This window comes from Morus notabilis, unplaced genomic scaffold (genome assembly GCF_000414095.1).
Source record: "Morus notabilis unplaced genomic scaffold, ASM41409v2 Scaffold184, whole genome shotgun sequence".
Classification (NCBI taxonomy): domain Eukaryota; kingdom Viridiplantae; phylum Streptophyta; class Magnoliopsida; order Rosales; family Moraceae; genus Morus; species Morus notabilis.
The window spans coordinates 261,534-279,945 of NW_010387636.1; the positions used below are offsets into that span (position 1 = coordinate 261,534).

Sequence of the window (18,412 nt, forward strand, 5' to 3'; positions counted from 1 at the left end):
CTTAAAAAAAAAAAAAAAAAAAAAAAAAAGAGAAATCCTGGGTGCGTTTGAAATTGTTTTTAAAATGATTTTATTTTTAATAAAAAGTAAAAATGAGATTGTTTTTGATAATCATTCTAAAAATGATTTTGAAATTACGTTTTGTTAGTTTTTTAAAAAATTATTTCGAGTATAATAAAAGAGTGAAATCGTGTTTGATTATAATTATTAATTAATATATTATAATATTATTGATAAGTATTAGAAAATAAAAATAGAAAAGTAAAAACAACTTTCAACTGTTTTCTAAATTCCTTCACAAAAATCCTTCTCACTGTTTTCGTTTTCAAAACATTTCCTAAAGAAACTCCACTTCATTTTCCATTTCATTTTTTCCTCGTAGAAAAACGTCAAAAACGTTTTGAAAACAAAACCAAACACACCCTATAGTGCGTGTTTGGAACCGTTGTTAAAAATGATTTTCATGTATTTCGAGAAGTAAAAAATGAAAATGAAAAAGAAACGACGCTTTTTTAGCAAATGTTTTGCAAACGAAAATAATGAGAATGATTTTGATGAAGGAATTAAAAAACGGTTGAAAGTTATTTTCACTTTTCTGTTTTTATTTTTTAGTACTTATCAATAATATTATAATATATTAATTAATAAACATGATTTCACTTTTTTATTATACTCAAAACAATCTCTTAAAAAACTAACCAAACATAATTTCAGAATCGGTCCCAGAATGATTTTTAAAACAATCTCATTTTTACTTTTTATTGAAAACAAAATCATTTTAAAACCAATTCCAAACGCACCTATAGTTTCTAAACTCAGCCGTTTCTACTCTCAATTTTGGTAAGCAGTAGAAAAAAAAAAGCACTATTTTCTGAACGAGCAATTTTAAGGCTCCTTTGGAAGATATATTTAAATTATAATTTTTTATTTTAACATTTGAAATTTAAGTATTTTATAAGAGAAAAATACTGTAGTAAAATTAGTGATTTGAGTTTGAGTATATGAAACAAAGGGATCCTTATTAATTTTGACTGAAAGTTAAATTTCTTATGTAATGTTAGGGCATGTTTGATTCACCGTATTGTAGTGTATTATATCGTATCATATCGTATTATATTGTATTGTGCTCCTTTGGAAGATATATTTAAATTATAATTTTTTATTTTAACATTTGAAATTTAAGTATTTTATGAGAGAAAAATACTATAGTAAAATTAGTGATTTGAGTTTGAGTATATGAAACAAAGGGATCCTTATTGATTTTGACTGAAAGTTAAATTTCTTATGTAATGTTAGGGCATGTTTGATTCACCGTATTGTAGTGTATTATATCGTATCATATCGTATTATATTGTATTGTATTGTATAGTATTTGTTTGCATTATATAATTTTTATACAATACGGTGTTTGGTTAGTGGTATTATTAAACATTATACTATTTTTATCATTATAATTTATTTACGTATTAGTTTGTAATAAGATAAAATTTAGGCATAATCATAACTTAATTCGACTATAATCTTGACCCGAACCCAACATTTGGAGGAAGTAAGGGAAAAAATAGAGTTGCTACATAGGGGTCTTTTTATAAAAAAAATTAAAAATGGGATCAAATTGTAAATTTCAAAAAATAAGGGAGAAAATATAATTTTTTAAAAGTTAAGGGGTCAAAACATATTTTTTTTAAATTAGGGGTTTTTAAAAAGTTTAAGGGTCAAAATGTAATTTTAAAAAAACATAAACCTAACATCACTCTGGTCCCGAAACTTGACCCTAACGTCGGTATCAAAACCCAACTCCGAGCCTTGATATATTTGAAATATTTTATATGTTTTTAATATGATATTTTAAGTTAAATTGTATAATACGGTCTAGTACATATGTTTTTTTTTTTGTATTAGATATCACACTTCGTATTGTACAATTTTGTGTATTAATTTTAAATCTCGTATTAAATTATACAATATATAAATATCACTAAATATTATATTATTATTAAACATCACAATACGAAAATATTTAAATGATGTATCAAATATGCCCTTAGGAACCAATATTAGAAAAATTTGTGCATAATTTTATTTTATTTTTAATTTTTTAGTATCGAGCCTGTGGTTCGCATCGTACTCTACACGAAATACACATGTACTCAACCGCTTGTATGTTATAAGGTTAACGACCACTCGAGAGTTTAGGTTAAATGCTCAATCTTTATTAATCTTTTGGAGTCAAATAGTTTTTATCTCTTTCTGATTATAATTAGCAAAGAGAGTTGAAACTCTATAAAAACAAATGAAGTTTTTCCTGCTTTAGAAAACATTTATCCCTTTGATGTTTCATTTTTGTAGGTCCGTAGAAGGATGGTTCTCTCTTAATTTTAATAATAATTAATGGTTAGGAATTCCTAGACGGTGCGGACAAAAAGTGTTTTTCTCTCCTTTTCCTATTAAACATGTTTCCGTGCGTTTCTTGTATCTTCAGGAAGTTTCGTCCACTATTTTTTTTTTATTATTAATTCTATAAATGCTAATTAATAAGTGTTTGGTTCATTATAAAGAACTGAAGGGGAAAAAGAAAGGTGGGTGATGCTTCATACGTTATGAACACATTAAAAAGCAACTTAATACATGAATTGAAGTCACGGAATTCTCTATTTTTTTATTCAGCTCTTTGTATATGCATTTCTATTAAATACATTTGCGCGCACAGCAAAAAAACTTGGAATACTTATATGATCAACTACTAGTTGTCTTTCTAATTTATCATTTTCTTGTTGAAAAATTGGTAAGCTCGCGTTAATTTATGCATGTTTACGTGTTGATTGGCACCTGGCAGGTGTTTATAGATCTTTGAAACATAGACACAACCAAAGATGCATGAATTCAATTATGAAACAAAAATTGAAAGAAAAAAGCAAATGAAAAGATTGTGTTCATACGCTCAAATAAAGAAGATCAAGGAGGCTTTCTCTCATAATATAGAGATCAATTCTCATTGTTTGTTGTGATACTGTAAGTATAACTTTTATTAGTTTGACAAATTTAAATAAATGCATTTTTAAGTTCTTATGTACTAGTTGATAAAAGTATAAGTTAGGTTCTTTTTCAATTCATCTATGATTTATGTAAATTGTCAAGTGACCACTCAGTTAGTGTTGTCAAATGGGCCGGGCTGTCCATGGACAGTCCGACCCAGCCTGTAATAGTGCTGGATTCGGTACGGCCCGGTACGGTACTGTTACGGGCTTTGCCGGCCCGGTACGTTTGATGGGCTAGGACTGGGCCGCGGCCCGGCCTAAGCCCAGTTCGGCCCAAGTCCGGATTTAGTCCTTGTTCGGCCCAACCTAGGCCCGCGAAACGGCCCGCCAAGAAGGCCTCTAGCCCGTGAGGAATGTGACCGTTGGGCCCTTCGCGGGTCCAACGGCCACAATCCGAAAAAATCTCCTATAAATACCCCTTTATCCCACTCTAAATCCCATATAACAATTCACTCTCAACTTCTCATGTCACTCTCATATTGTCTATTTGATTTTGATTCTAAGCTTTTCTCTCGCGATCACTCATTTTCTTGCTCTTTCATTTACAAAGTTTAAGTTCAATCAATTTCCAGAAAATGGCCGCATCAAACTTTCTTGATTTCACTGCTCTCCCTGAGCTTGGTGATGGGACATTTTTCGAGGATGAAATGATGGCTTAGAACCCCACTCCCACTGAACCAAAAAATGCTCCGGTTGATAATGCTTCAGTGGACAATGAGGGAGCTGGAGAATGCAACAGGGAAAAAAGACCGCGAACTTCTCCTACATGACAGCATTTCACAGAGTAGCCCCGACCAAATCCAAAAACAGGTGAAATGAAAATTCGTGCGGTATGTAAGCTGGAGAATGCAACAGGGAAAAAAGACCGCGAACTTCTCCTACATGACAGCATTTCACAGAGGAGCCCCGACCAAATCCAAAAACAGGTGAAATGAAAATTCGTGCGGTATGTAAGTATTGTAAAAAACACTTTTCTAATAAAAATGGTAGGGGTACTGGTCATCTGGACAGACATTAGAAAGCATGTCTACCGTTGCATCAAGGTGGGAGTGTGGACTCTCGCCAACAAACACTATCACTCACATCACAAGGGTTGTAAAATTTTACATACGATGCACAACGTGCTCGTGAGGCACTAGCTAAATTTCTAGCTAGTGCCGAATTACCTATTTCTTTTGCAGATGATGCGGCGTTCGAAGAATTCATACAAACGCCCTTCTGCCCGCAATTTAAACGGGTAAGTAGAAACACAACTTGTTTTGATTGCATGAAGTGGTTTATGCAATGAGACAATATCTAGTTGACAATTTTAGGCCTTTTAATACTACTGTATCTTGTACTGTTGATCTATGGGAGGGGTGCAATAAAACTGGATATTTATGCGTCACGGCGTATTATGTTGATAATGAATAGGTTTTACAAAAGAGAATAATTGGTTTTCGTTTATGTCCATATCCTCATAACGCAAATACTATTTTGGAACAATAATGGAATTTTTTGGGTTTTATGGGATAGAAGATAAAGTTTTAACTATTACTTTCGATAATGCGTCAGCTAACATGGCTGCAATTAACATGTTTACACGTAGTTTGAAACTAGTGTCAACGGTAGCATCAAAGAAGCATTTAGTGCAAGCAACTGAATTCTTGACGAGAAGATGAGCAGAATGCATCCAAATATCTTGGAGGGGCTAATGTACGTTAAAGACTAGGAAGATGTCAGAAGACGAAAACAACAATATACGGATGATTCAATGCAATACTATTTTGCTAACTTAAAAATAACAAAATCTTCTGGAAGCACTTAGGTTTTGTAATTTACTTATCCTAGAATACTACACTCTTTTTTCCTTCGCTAAGGTTTTGTCTCGATCTCTCCATGGGTTTTACTCGGTAAGGTTTTTAACGAGGCAGTTATTTATGTGTACTTATTCGTATTATCTCAAATAAAATCACATCTTTTAGGGGGGTATATGATATATTTTCTTTTTTTTAAATTAAATTTTGTAAAAAAATTACAAGAGCCAAGGCTAGCCCGTGAAGGGCCTTGGCCCAGGCCCGACCCTGGCCCTTATGGACTAGGGATGCTGGCCTGGGCCGGGCCTGAGTGTTTCTTCTCAGGCCCGGCCCTGCACTGTGCAGGGTCGTGCTAGTCACGGCTCAGGCCCGTCACATGCCTGGGGTCAAACGTGCCGTGCCGGTTCGACACTCTATACTCAGTCAGAGACGTGACGATACAATGATTCTTTTTTTTTTCTGAAAAAAATAAATAAAAGAGATTATACTTAGTGCTGAAACTTTGGACAGGCCGCCCACGACCGCCCGAAAATACTGAGTTTTTACCCGAGCCCGAGCTCGACTCGCCCGAAAAATTCGGGCCGCCCGCCCGAGCCCGAAAATACCCTTGAACGGGCCGCGGGCTTATATTTGGCAGCCCGAACCCGGCCGGGCTGCCCGAGCTCGCCCGAATAGCCTGAATTTTTTTTAATATTTTTTAATATTTATAATTATTAAGTTAGTTTGTGTTGAAATTATATAAAAATCAAAATCAACATTCAACATACATTATTAACACAATTGAATAAATTAATCATGTATATTAATGATGTATATTAAATTCATAATTCATGATTGCCTCGTTAAAACCTTACCAAGAAAAACCCAATTAGGATAAAAACTTGGCAAGAAAAAAAAAGTGCAATCATTTTGTGACGAATTATAAATTTTACAAACTTACAAAGTTATACAATTACAAATACAATGTCAAAAGTAAATACATATTTACAAATTATAAATTTATAATTTAATTTGAAGCTAAAGGATCGTCTTCAAAATTAAATGTTAATCGATTAAATTCATCGATCCATTATTGGCTTGCCGGCGAAATTGTATCCTATAGACGTTGATCGGCCCGAGCCCAATCCTTAATGTAAACCAAGGCTTTAACAATATCCCTTTGCAATGTATTCCGGCGTTCCTCAAGTATTTTTCTCGTCGTACTGAAGGCTTGTTCGGATGAAATAATGGAGACTGGGATCGAAAATATATCCATTACCAATCGAGTTAGGATTGGCCAAGTTAATGCCTGTGCCCTCTACCATTGAACTAAGTCAAACAATTCTGCTATACCATCGACTACTAAGCCTTCACTGAGGTACGCCATAAGCTCGTTGAAGCTACCGCCGCCGCTACCACTGCCACTTGTTGACGAAGATTCACTCCCAGCTTCTGTTTGAGTTGTCTTCTTCTTCTTCTTCAACCCGAAAACATTCAAGAATGAATGTGAATTTTTGTCTTGTTGTTGGGGTTCATGTACTCTAGGAGGTACTCTAAACCTAATCTCATATTTACTATAGATCGAAAATATTTTTTCCTTTATTATTGGATATTGGTCCGAACAATTGATGCCTAAAAATTCACCTAAGTTATCTAAACCACTTTCTAAACCTTCTAATTTTAATATAGGATAAAAAATAATACCTAAACCATACAACAATGGCAACTTAGACCAATATTTTATAAATTTATTTTCCAATGAATGGATAGGAACTGCTAAGATTGGGTCCTCCCTATATTCGCTAAATAAAATACTAATTCGTAAAAGTTATCCTAAAGCTAAAGGTGATGTTGGATAATATGTTCCGCTAAGTTTTAGAGTCACTTCATGAAACCTACCTAAAAATTGATACAAAACTTCGGTAATTTGCCAATCATATGCGTCTATATGATTTACTCATACTTTTGCACACATATAGTTTGTTATAGCATCTTTATAAGGGATGCATTGTTGAAGCATTATGTAAGTTGAGTTCTATCTTATAGGCATATCTAATGCTAATGCTCTAGGAGGTATATTTAATGCTTGTAAGAACCTAAACCAATCTTCTTGTCTTTGGTTACTACCTTGAATCCATGCAAGACTATATCTAATTCTTTTAATGTGATTACCCATTTCTTTTAAATCAGATTTAACAATTAAATTAATTACGTGACATGTACAATGTTGGTGGAAAATTATATCGTCACCGAATAAACTTAAATCATTTTCAAAGAACTCAATTACTTTTGTATTGGCACTAGTATTATCTAATGTTATAGCCATTACTTTATCTCTTAATCTAAATGCATCAATTACATTTAAAATGATATTATATATTAAATCCGCACTATGTGATCCTAGAACACATTTAAAATCTAATATTCTCTTATCTAAATCAAATCATTTAAAGTAATGTCCAGTTACAGCTAAATAATCTTTATTGGTAACGGCATACAAAATATCTGCTGTTAACGCAACGCACCTGCTAGTCGAGTGTAAAATGTTTATTAATGCTTCTTTTTCTTTTTTAAATAATTTTAATAAATCTTTCCTTAGAGTAGTTTTTAAAGTGAACTGTGCATTAGAATTATGTACAACCTTAATATATCTTTGCCAATTAGGATGCTCTATAAAACTAAGTGTTTGATCTAAAGCAGCTATCATTCGTGCAACTTCCACACGATCTACTTACGGATCGTATTTCCAAGTGGTTAAACCACCGGTTGCGCGATAAAAAAATAATTGTGTTTGACAGAGTTCGGATCCGCCGGATTGGCTAAGCTTTTGAAGACACTTTTCGGAATGTCTTTTCAAGTGTATGGTGCTGTGAATAGTGTCACCTTGTAATTTAGATAAACAATATTTATATTGAGCTATATGTTTAGTGTTACCTTCATTGTCGATCTCCTCAATTATGTCGAAGTGATCCCAAACTGTCGAGGTACGCTTGCATTTCCTCCTAGAGGTTGCAACACTTGCAGACGCAGTCGCACTGGCACTCACCATCGCCGCTTCTCCACGCCCACCACCATTGCGACCACGACCTCCGGTACATCCAGCAGGGCTCGAATTAGTAGAGTCTTGCGTAACAAATTCATTAATGGGAAATTACCCTTCTTCCACGTTGTGTTGGGCATCAACGGGAATACCACTATAACCAAAATGATCCATTATAAAAAAAATAAGAGTGCTTTGAGAGAGAGAGCTTTAGGATAGTGTGATAATTTTTAGAAAAATTGTGATAGAGATTTGAGAGATTGAGAGAGATTGAGAGAAATTGAGAGAGATTGAGAGAAATTGAGAGGGATTGAGAGAGTTTGAGTGAGAAAAATGTGTGGGGGATGTGGGGTATTTATAGGGAAATTTTTGGGTTAAAAAATTAATTTTTTTTCAAAAAATTCGAGGTGCAACGGCTACTTTAGGAATCGGCGGGTCAGGTTCGGGCAAAAAACTAGTCGTTGGATGGGTTTTCGGGCATGTCGGGCATTCGGGCCGGGCAGCAAAAGTCAAAATTTTGATCGTTTTTCGTGATTTTCAGGCAGTTGGGCGGGTCAGGCAAATCGGACTTGGCCGGAAAAATTCAAAAAAAACTCCAGCGGACGACAATTAACGGCGCCTACACAGCGGCGGACTCCGACGAGGTGCCCAAATTCAAGCTGCCCAAGCCCAAAATACCACTTTAGATGGGCCGGCATATGGGCCTGCCTGCCGAACCCGAAAAATTTAGCCAGCGGGCCTACCCGCCGGCCCAAAATTCTACCACTAATTATACTATTAATAAAAATAAAGAGGGAAAATCTTAAATGAATATAGTAATGGAATCACGGGTGAGGTGCGGAGGGCTGACGAAAAAGGGACCCACTTATCATTCTAGTTTTTTTTTTTTTGTTTTTGTTTTTTTTAGGAATATCATTCTAGTTTCTTTGACAAGGCAAGTTTTCAACTTTGACGTGTTTCATAACCAACTAAAAAAAAAATAAAAAAATCAACTTTGACATGGCAAAGCCAAAACCCACGTGTTCCCATAGCAAACCAATAAAAAAGGGACAGTTACAAAGAACGACGACGTTCCCTCCATTCAAAGGTCGATATTACCCCGGCCTTGAACAACACAAGGTCTCCGATAATGGAGGCTAATTCAGACTTTTCGGCACACCAAATGGCAACCACGAAGATATTTTTAAAAAAGTCGACCGCTTTAAAGGAAGTGCCCCAAGCCGAAGTTTCCAAATAGCAAAAAGGAAAAAAAAAAAAACATTTCAAATATTTTCGGAGCGTGAGTTGTGACCAAATCTGAAATCGTAATTTTAAATCTGAAATCGTAAATACGATCACAGCCCAAAAATAAGAAGAAAAACATAATTAATAAAAAATAAAATAAATAAAAGAACAAAATAGCGGCGATTGTTGCAATTGAAAAAAACAGAAGTTTGTTGTGTTTCAGACGGACGGGCTTCCAATCTCTCCCGAAGCTCTGGGAACCGTCGTGAAAAGATAGAGAGAGAAAGCGAGAGGAGAGAGAAAGCGAGAGAGAGAGAGAGAGAGAGAGAGAGAGAGAGAGAGCCTTCTGAAAATGAAGCTGTGTCTGGCCTCTGCTGCTTTTCGCGCCTAGGGTTTTCCTCTTTATTCACGCCTCCACAAGGTCATTTTCCCTTTTCTCTCTCCTTCTAGAATTTTTCATTTTGATCTTTTTTTTTCCTTCTCGTTTTGTTAAATTTTGTTTGGTTGATGAGAAAGAGGGAGACACGTAAGGTCGAGAAAGTTTGGGAGTTTGGTGCGGATTTCTTGTGATTTGAGTTTGAAAGTTTGAATAGGTTGCGTGGGCGATTCTGTCATGTTCTATTAACGTTTTCTTCAATTCGAACATAACGTTAGCGCTCTTGGATTTGGATTCGGATTTGTTTGATTGTTTTGCTTTTTGTTGACGGCGGATGAATTTGAATATGTTAAGTTGTGGTAAATTTCTTGTTTTTCCATTTTTTTTGTCTCAATTTATTCCTTCTAGGGTTTTGCCAGCTTTTCGGATTGCAATTTTTGAAATAGAAGAATTGTCGTTTAGGTTGTATTAGAACGGAGCGAAAAAAAGCTTGACAAATCCTTGCTTAAATGAGATCAAGACTGTTATATGGCCTAGATGAGGTGAAAATTTGACATTTCTATTATTCGATATCTTATTCCTTATTTCTTTCGTGAGAAAGGATGTTTTTTTGGTTTTCTTCGACTCTTTTTTTCCATTGTGAATGAAGTTTTCTTGGCACCAAAAGTGGTGGGTAAGTCTTCAGATTTTATATTTGAATATTTAGTAGCTTACTGAGCTGTTTGATGGTGCAGAACCATGCCGACTTTTACTGCTATAGCCTTAGATACCTTGTTGGAACCGGGAGCTTCAAAATCTGTCGATAAGTCTGTCCCTAGACCTGTCCCGAAACCGAGGCCTGGTCCTAATTCAAAGCTGGAGAGAAGGAATAGTACTTCGGTTGCTGAGAGAAAAACTAATCGCCCCCAAATAACTCCGGCTCTTTATGCTACTCCTGAGGCAACCCCACTTCCTGATTCGCCCACTTCGTTTCCTCCTTCTCCTTACATCATCAATCATAAGCGACGTGGGCCACGCCTTCTGAAGAGCTCGTCGGAGAGCAATGTGTTGGCACGCCAAAAAGTCCAAGATGAACAAAAGGTCAATGTGGATGGAAAGGATGCAGAAACCAAGGCTACTAATTTGATGGAGAATGATTCTGTTACTTCCACAAATGCTGAACTCCTGATTAAAGAGCAGCTGATGAATGGTTGTCATGATTGTGGGAGCAGCAATGGAGTACTTGAAAATGGTAGAGCTGAAACTGAAAGCAGAAATGGTAAACTTGGTACGGGTAATGAGGAACTTGGCAATGGTAAGGTGGAACATGGAAGCAGTAATTTTAGTAATGCTGTGGTCATTGTACATGATTCATCGAAGCTAGCTCCAACTCCAGAAAGAGAGAGTGAACGGGAAGATTTCTATGATCCTCAGGAATCAATGAGTGTCACAAGTAACACAGACGCAGAGGACAATGCTGAGGGAGAACGTTCGGCACAGTTTACCACACCCATGGGAGAATTTTTTGATGCTTGGGAAGGTACACATGTTAACTTGATCTATCTCAATTGGGGCACAATTAAAAGGTTTAGTTAGTACAATTAATAATTGGAGCAACTGGTTTTTAGTCTATCTCTCTCTCTCTCTCTCTCTCTTCTTCTTCTTCTTCTCCCTTTTTTTAAATTTTTTTTTTTTCCTTTTTGTTTTTTTCCCCTCTTGGTAGCTTAAAAATGTGGCAAGATGGCTATTAAATTGAAAGGAAAGTTTTATACGACTACAATCTGCCCAGTTATGTTATATGGTAGTGAATGTTGGGCCATTAAGAGACAACATATATTTAAGATGAGTGTGGCAGAAATGCGTATGTTAAGATAGATGAGTGGCCAGATGAGAATGGATCGCATAAGGAATGAAGTTATTCATAGTAAAGTAGGTGTAACACCAATAAAATATAAGGTACGCGAAGGCCGCTTGAGGTGGTACGTGCATGTCTAACGTAGACCGCTAAAAGCACTACTTCGTGCTTGAGAGGACATTCTTATACCTAATACTATGAGAGGGAGGAGTAGACTGAGAATTATGTGGACCGAAGTAGTTAGGAAAGACATTCTAGATCTAGGCCTTCAGAAAAGTCTAATTTTGAGCAGAGCTATGTGGAAAAGTGAAATCCATATAACCGACCCCAATTAAATTGGGATTAAGGCTTGTTGTTATTGTTGGTATCTTAAAAATTAGATATTTTTCGGTTGCATTACCTCCGCTTCTTCTTGTTTGTATTATAAAGGGGTCCATGTAATGAGAATTACGTATTAAAAACCCGAAAGTAGCGGTGGATTATAATACCATACAATATTATAATTCACAAGTCCGTTGCATCTCTGTATGAATTATCTGCCTTTTTTCTTCCCCTCACAAGTCCGTTGCATGTTATGTTATCACTATACAAGTACTTGGAAGTAGGAACTCAAATGATTGTTTCTAAGAAATTAAAATTTTCCTTTTTATGTTTCGCATCAACTCATTGTGATATTTACTTCGTGTTAGAACTTTCTTCTGAGGGTGGGCAACAGTCTGCTCTTCATGATGTTGAAGCTGAATTGCGTGAAATGAGATTGAGTCTGCTGATGGAAATAGAGAAGCGAAAGCAAGCAGAAGAAGCCCTAAGTAACATGCGAAAACAGTGGGAGAGCATCAGGCAACAGTTGTCTCTTGTAGGATTGACACTCCCTGCAGAGGTCCCTGCTGAAGGGAGAGAGCAGCCTGATTCCGATCCTGGAGAGAAGCTATGCAGACAAGTATATCTTGCTAGGTTCGTTGCAAATTCCATTGGGAGGGGCTTAGCTAGGGCAGAGTTGGAGGCAGAGATGGAATCACAGATTGAAGCAAAGAACTTTGAGATCACTCGATTGTGTGACAAACTACGCAATTATGAGGCAATGAATCAGGAAATGGTTCAGAGGAACCAAGATGTTCTTGGTGAGGCTTCTGCAATGAAACTTTTCTGTGTCTACATAAGTTCTTGTTAATCCATGTTAATGCTTCTTTTACAACTTTTTTTAGCCATCTCTGTTGGCTGTACCTATCACTTGCTCACCTAACATGCTTTTCCCTTTCATTGTAGAGATGGCACGGCGTGAGAGGGTTAGAAAGGAAAGAAGGCAGAGGTGGATTTGGGGCTCTATCGCTGCTGCCCTTACACTCGGTGCTGCTGGGCTAGCATGGTCTTATCTTCCTTCGGGAACGGGATCACCAAAGTGCGATTCCGAGGTTCCTCAGTCCAACGATGGTGCAAAGTAATAGTCTCTTTTAAGTGGTAGTTGTGATGCCATACCACAGATGAGAAGAGAATAAAAAGGTCTTATCCGCCATTTTGTTTTGGATAACATTCTCTTGCTGTTATAAGCTGCACTTTACCTTGCATTCTGAGGATGTACGGTTCTACCATAATCTTGGGCCATCATAGTTTATGAATAGGATTAGTCCTTATACCGAAGTTTTACTCATAATTTCTTTGACATTTTATGTCAAAGCCTACATCATTTTGCACACGAAAACTTTATACAGAAACAGGAGAGAATATGTGACCTTTAGTTTATGATAATTTTGGACTCGATCCGTGTCGGGAAAGATAAAAATTTTGAAACCTCTTGACATCCAAGTATAGTTACCTACAGCTACTGTTCTGGTTTTTACAGTGGCGACAAAGTCGTGTGTATTTGTTCTCTGTTGAAAGAGGAGCAAATGCACGAAATTAGTGCTTTTTTTGTTTAAGAAAAAATCCGCTATTCGGTCTTTCTTTCGAAAGAATTTTGCAACCGCATTCATAGTGAGAGCTTTTTATGCTCTCGTGCAGTGTGTAATTCTTCATCCCTGTTTTTAGCTGGAGCCTGGAGGTGGAATACAGGAGGAGTAGAGGTGCGCAACTTCGGCCCTCCTCCTAACCAGGCCTGACTAATCAACACGTGGCCCGACAAAAAGAGCTGTTCGGTCTGGTCCAAAGACGATGGGCTGAGGTCTTACGGCTATGGTCGGGTTACTTCGATTTGAGTAAGGGTTTGACCCATACCGTTTGGTCTAAATATATTTTATTGTGGCATACCGTTATGTATTACGCCTAAAAATCAGTAAGGTTATAGGCCTGTTTAGTTTTAAAATCATGATTCTGCTATAATATTTTTCATCTCACAAGGAATTTAAATTTTAAAATTTTTTTTCATAAAGTTCATGTTAATGAATCAGATTTATTGTGACTTGAACACTCGAACCAAATAGACCTTGTTCAACGGAACTAACTTTTGCTTTTAGTTTTTAAAAAAGAAGCAAAAGGGTGAAGCTTTTTAGTAAGCATTTAGTCACATTTTCAAAAAATACTAAATAGGTAGTTGTAGGTATAGTCTATTGGTAATTCCATGTTCAACTTCATCATAGGATTTAGAGTTCGAATCCGACCATCCTTAGTTGAAAATAATTTTAAAAAAGGCTTTAATAGATTTAAATTATTTTAAAACTTTATAATAGAATGAAGTTTGTAGTATAATATTGAAACTTTGATATAAGTTCTAAAATTTATCCAGAAGATCTTTTTTCAGAAATTACATTTTGTTGCTTTGATTGAAAACTCTTTTAATAGATCATCCAAACATTTGTAAACGTAGCTTTTACAACCATCGGTCCATCACTAGTCAATTGAAGTCTATCTTATAGAAATATAGAATACAGTTATATAGATCGAAATAATCATAGCCCATGTGTCAACCCGATTCAACAAAGCACACAGACCTTCTTCAGGGGATCCGACTGGCCATGACCCATTTTAAAAGTGGGTTTTGTTAGCAACACAAGAGACTTTAACAACAAAGGTGTGTGTGTCGTGTTTACTTGTCAAAAGAAGAAGTATATGTCGTTTCTAAACGTTAAAACCAAGTCAAACGACAAGCGAATGTCGTATTTTTCATCAAAATAAAAAAGAAAGAAACGCCACGTCGTGTTTTAGCTTAAATAACAACAAACGAGATACCAAACGACGCCGGATTAAGGATGTTATTTGAACCGTGGAATAGAAGAAACAAGAAAAACATCGGGGCAACAAAAAAAAAAAAGCAAATATCCATAACTCTGGAGCTTCCCTAATGGAGCTTGTTGTCCACAACTCTGCAACTCTTCCCAGAGACAATAAATTCTTCACAGTTTGCTCCTACTCCAAATTCCTCAGAATCCCAGATTACGGCAAGAATCTCTTTCCTCATTTCACTAGAAACTCAAGCCATCCACGAGAAACCCACTTCCATTTCGAAGCTAGAAACAAGACCCGGAACTTTGTGTCGTTAGACAAAAGAAACCAGCTTTGGGTTAGCGAACAAGAAGATGCCGAAGAACAAGTGAATTCTTATTCTGACGAGGAATCGGCTTTCTTGTCTCTGAGTGAGAAGCCCAACCGGAACTTGGCCTTGCTTGACGACTATGAAATGGAAGAGCTTGACTGTAACGACCCCAACCATCGAAGCGGTTAGTTTCTTTTCTTTTTCCACATCAAAGTAGAATGCGGGTTTTTTCCACCCCTCTGGGGTGAGTAGTTTATGATGCTTTGAAAGTCGGAATTTTTATTATTTATTTGGATAATGTGAGTGGTCTTGAGGAAGGTGCTTTGAATTGCAAAATTTGGGGTTTTACTTTTTTGGCTTATGATTTTTTACATATTAGTTTTAGAAATTCGAGATTAATAATAATTTGGGTCTCTGTTACATTAGCTGTTAACATAATATTGTCAGTAGTAAGGCCAAAAACTTTGTGCATGTGTGTGTTTTTTTCCTTGTCTTTTGGTAATAAGCTTATACCATTCAGTGAAGCAATAAACAAACAATGTATTATCACCCTTTATTAACTCTTAGCATTCATTCTTGGTTTTGAATTTGAAAGCTTTATTTACACAAAATCACAAAAGGTTTGAGATTTTTTAGTGTTTTTGTTGTTTGGACTTTTTCCAGTTAGTTTGTGATCATTCATTCTTGGTTTTGAATTTGAAAGCTTTATTTACACAAAATCACAAAAGGTTAGAGATTTTTTAGTGTTTTTGTTGTTTGGACTTTTTCCAGTTAGTTTGTGATTGTTGAATATCAAGATGTCTCAAATGCAGGATATGTGGCTGTACTAGGAAAGCCAAATGTTGGAAAGAGTACACTTGCAAACCAAATGATTGGTCAAAAGTTGTCAATAGTTAGTGATAAACCTCAAACCACAAGGCACCGAGTTCTTGGTATCTGTTCTGGACCAGAATATCAGGTTTGGCTTTTGTGGATCGCTTTTATTGTTCTCTAGTTTCCTACTGTGTCATATTTGTTGTCCTCTAAATTGAACAATTTTTTATGACTTGAACCGTAGATCAAACTAGTTTTGAACAAAGTATTCATTTTAAAACCTTAACTTGTATAAAAGTTTTTACGGCTGTTTCTCTATGGCCTCTGATTCTTGACTGTTAGCGAGATGTGTATAAGCTTTGTAAAAGACAACTGTCGAGATTTGGATACCATAGTTGTAGTATTTATGCTTCTTTTGCTACAACTATACTCTCTCTTCTTTTTTTTTTGTTGGTAATCAGCTGCAACTATACCATTACTTGAAGTGATACGGGGGAATACATCAAATGTGGCATATTGGCTTGACTAATGATCTGTGGATACGATATATGGATCAATTGAAAAGAAATATAAAGTGGGAAGATGCTGTTACGTTGTGAAACGTTTGACTTTTCCTAGGTTAACTATATTGGAAAAATGATAGTTTGTTTGTGTAGTCAATCTCATTTATAACTTATAATACTTCTGTTATGCTTCTTGACTTTTATGGGGTTTGCCTCTTTTTGACATATGATTTGTTTCAGATGATACTTTATGATACGCCCGGTGTTATCGAGAAGAAAATGCACAAGTTGGACTCAATGATGATGAAGAATGTCAGAAATGCTGCGGTTAATGCAGACTGTGTGCTTGTTCTTGTTGATGCATGTAAAATGCCTCAGAAAGTATGTTTCATATTTGACGGATTTGATCTGAAAAATTGCCTTCTTGTTCTAATTTATTATTATTGTTACTACTTTTCTGTAGATTGATGAAGTATTGGAGGAAGGTCTTGGTAGCTTGACAAATAGGCCACCCACTTTGCTGGTTTTGAATAAAAAGGATTTGATTAAACCTGGTGAAATTGCAAAGAAATTGGAGGTCAGGCTAGCAGATTGATCTTTGTCTTGAAGTTTTGTTTGGATTTCAAATTCTGAATTTTTGTATCACTAAACATTACTATAATTACCTTCCAGTGGTATGAAAAATTCACAGACGTTGATGAGGTCATACCTGTGAGTGCCAAATATGGTCATGGGGTGGAAGATATCAAGGATTGGATTCTGTCAAAACTTCCTGTTGGGCCAGCTTATTATCCAAAGGTACTTAGAACATTGAGCATTGAAGTCCTTTATCTTTATATTTTCATTCGCGTAATATCATCGGATAAGCTAGAAGGCTAGGGAAGTCTTAGAATCAAAATCGATGAAGGAAAAACGGGAAAACACAAAAACCAACTTAAGTCCTGTTTTATCATTCTCAGGACATTGTCAGTGAGCATCCTGAAAGATTCTTTGTCGCCGAAATTGTAAGAGAGAAGATATTTATGCAATACCGAAATGAAGTTCCTTATGCATGTCAGGTATCATATGCAGTTGTAGTCTCAACAAGACATAGTCGCTTCTTATTTCTTTTTTAAGTTATGCTTATTGTATTTCTTTTCGTTTTATAATTCTGTAGGTGAATGTGGTGAGCTACAAAGCTAGGCCAACTGCAAAAGATTTTATACAAGTTGAAGTTGTTGTTGAAAAGAACTCGCAGAAGATCATCCTTATAGGAAAGGTAAATACTTCAAATTTTAGAGTTTCTTGACACATCCTTCTATTCTGTATGATAATTAGCTCTTGGTAGATTTTCTGTTCTGGTTATGGGCTTCAGAGAAGTTGTGATTTTTTGCCAGAATAACGTTAAGGAGAATGAAGTTTTGACTTACAAAAAAAAAAAAAAAAAAACAAACAAATTTGTTCAATAATGTTAAACCATTAAACCTGGTTCTTTAACATTTCAAATTTCGCTTCATTATGGAATGAATTAGATGTACGAATGTTCAGAACCATACACAGCCACGATGTATAATTTTTTCTTTTTGACGACCTAAACCTCTATAGGAGGGGACGGCTCTAAAATTACTTGCGACAGCTGCACGGCTCGACATCGAGGATTTCTTACAAAAGAAGGTTTTTCTTGAGGTATAAACTCACTCCATGGCACTCATGGACTCGGTTGAACAATCTCATAGCAATTTCTATATCAATACTTGTGTTCCCGCTTGTTTCTGGTTTGAAGAATATCACCTTATAGAAAAACACGCTTCAACAGGTTGAAGTGAAAGTGAAAGAAAATTGGCGGCAAGATGAGGGACTCTTGAATTACTATGGTTATGGAGGGCAAATTCGTGCATTATAACAGAAAGAAGTTAGCAACAGCTTATTAAGTGAACCTGGTCCTGTATTAACGCCCCTGTAACATTCTCATGTAGAATTAATTGTTTTTGTTTTTGTTTATTTGTTTATTTTATTTTTTCCTCTTTTTGGCTAGAAACTGTATTAGTAATATGTATTTATTTGCCATCCCAATTTTTCCTTTGGCTGAAATGGTTTTGTAATTAGTATAGACATGAGTAATCTTTATCTCTATCACATAAAAGAGTCATCGAGTATAGTTTTATCTCGAGTAATTTTAGGATTTCAAAGTATCTTATCTAATATCGGAAAATATGTGTAGTGAGTAAATTATTATGGTCCCTTTTTGTATTATTTATTTAAACAGTTTTTTGTTTCTTAAATAAAAAAGTGAATATTTTTTAAACACGGAGTATATTTTTCGTATTTCTTTTTTCTTTTTAAGAAATTGTGGAAATAAAAACT

At 35.7% G+C, this 18,412-nt stretch overlaps 3 protein-coding genes across 5 annotated transcripts in view; all 3 read left to right on the forward strand.

Annotated features, from left to right (window-relative positions):
• Window positions 1-8,539, forward strand: part of LOC112095342 (auxilin-like protein 1) — a 15,456-nt gene extending 6,917 nt beyond the window's left edge. Inside the window, exon 10 of the mRNA XM_024177128.1 lies at window positions 8,395-8,539. Within this exon, the coding sequence (XP_024032896.1) occupies window positions 8,395-8,539 (145 nt within the window). The remainder of the gene's footprint in view (window positions 1-8,394) is intronic.
• Window positions 8,540-9,119: 580 nt separating this feature from the next.
• Window positions 9,120-13,075, forward strand: LOC21409394. Its single transcript, XM_010115115.2, has 4 exons — window positions 9,120-9,498; window positions 10,188-10,972; window positions 11,977-12,408; window positions 12,554-13,075. The coding sequence occupies exons 2-4, from the start codon at window positions 10,192-10,194 to the stop codon at window positions 12,727-12,729; spliced, it is 1,389 nt and encodes a 462-aa protein (XP_010113417.1). The 5' UTR covers window positions 9,120-9,498; window positions 10,188-10,191; the 3' UTR covers window positions 12,730-13,075.
• Window positions 13,076-14,518: 1,443 nt separating this feature from the next.
• LOC21409395 (GTPase ERA-like, chloroplastic) lies at window positions 14,519-18,175 on the forward strand. 3 transcript variants are annotated; one of them, XM_024177173.1, is made up of 9 exons: window positions 14,519-14,937; window positions 15,566-15,711; window positions 16,310-16,450; window positions 16,533-16,646; window positions 16,742-16,867; window positions 17,029-17,127; window positions 17,226-17,327; window positions 17,654-17,734; window positions 17,865-18,175. In XM_024177173.1, exons 1-9 carry the CDS (start codon window positions 14,562-14,564, stop codon window positions 17,949-17,951), a joined length of 1,272 nt encoding a protein of 423 aa, XP_024032941.1. In that variant the 5' UTR covers window positions 14,519-14,561; the 3' UTR covers window positions 17,952-18,175. The 3 variants fall into 3 exon arrangements, with proteins under 3 accessions (XP_024032941.1, XP_024032942.1, XP_024032943.1); XM_024177174.1 differs by lacking the exon at window positions 17,654-17,734; XM_024177175.1 differs by lacking the exon at window positions 17,029-17,127.
• The last annotated feature ends 237 nt before the right edge of the window (window positions 18,176-18,412 follow it).

What these genes read in the sequence shown, in the direction of transcription:
- LOC21409395 (XM_024177173.1), top strand. Translation starts at nt 14,562, where the DNA reads ATGGAGCTTGTTGTCCACAACTCTGCAACTCTTCCCAGAGACAATAAA. An exon ending in AAATTGCAAAGAAATTGGAG is followed by an intron (nt 16,647 to 16,741) that starts GTCAGGCTAGCA and finishes ATTACCTTCCAG; the next exon opens with TGGTATGAAAAATTCACAGA. An exon ending in AAAAGAAGGTTTTTCTTGAG is followed by an intron (nt 17,735 to 17,864) that starts GTATAAACTCAC and finishes ACGCTTCAACAG; the next exon opens with GTTGAAGTGAAAGTGAAAGA.
- LOC21409394 (XM_010115115.2), top strand. Translation starts at nt 10,192, where the DNA reads ATGCCGACTTTTACTGCTATAGCCTTAGATACCTTGTTGGAACCGGGA. An exon ending in ATTTTTTGATGCTTGGGAAG is followed by an intron (nt 10,973 to 11,976) that starts GTACACATGTTA and finishes ACTTCGTGTTAG; the next exon opens with AACTTTCTTCTGAGGGTGGG. An exon ending in GAGGAACCAAGATGTTCTTG is followed by an intron (nt 12,409 to 12,553) that starts GTGAGGCTTCTG and finishes CTTTCATTGTAG; the next exon opens with AGATGGCACGGCGTGAGAGG.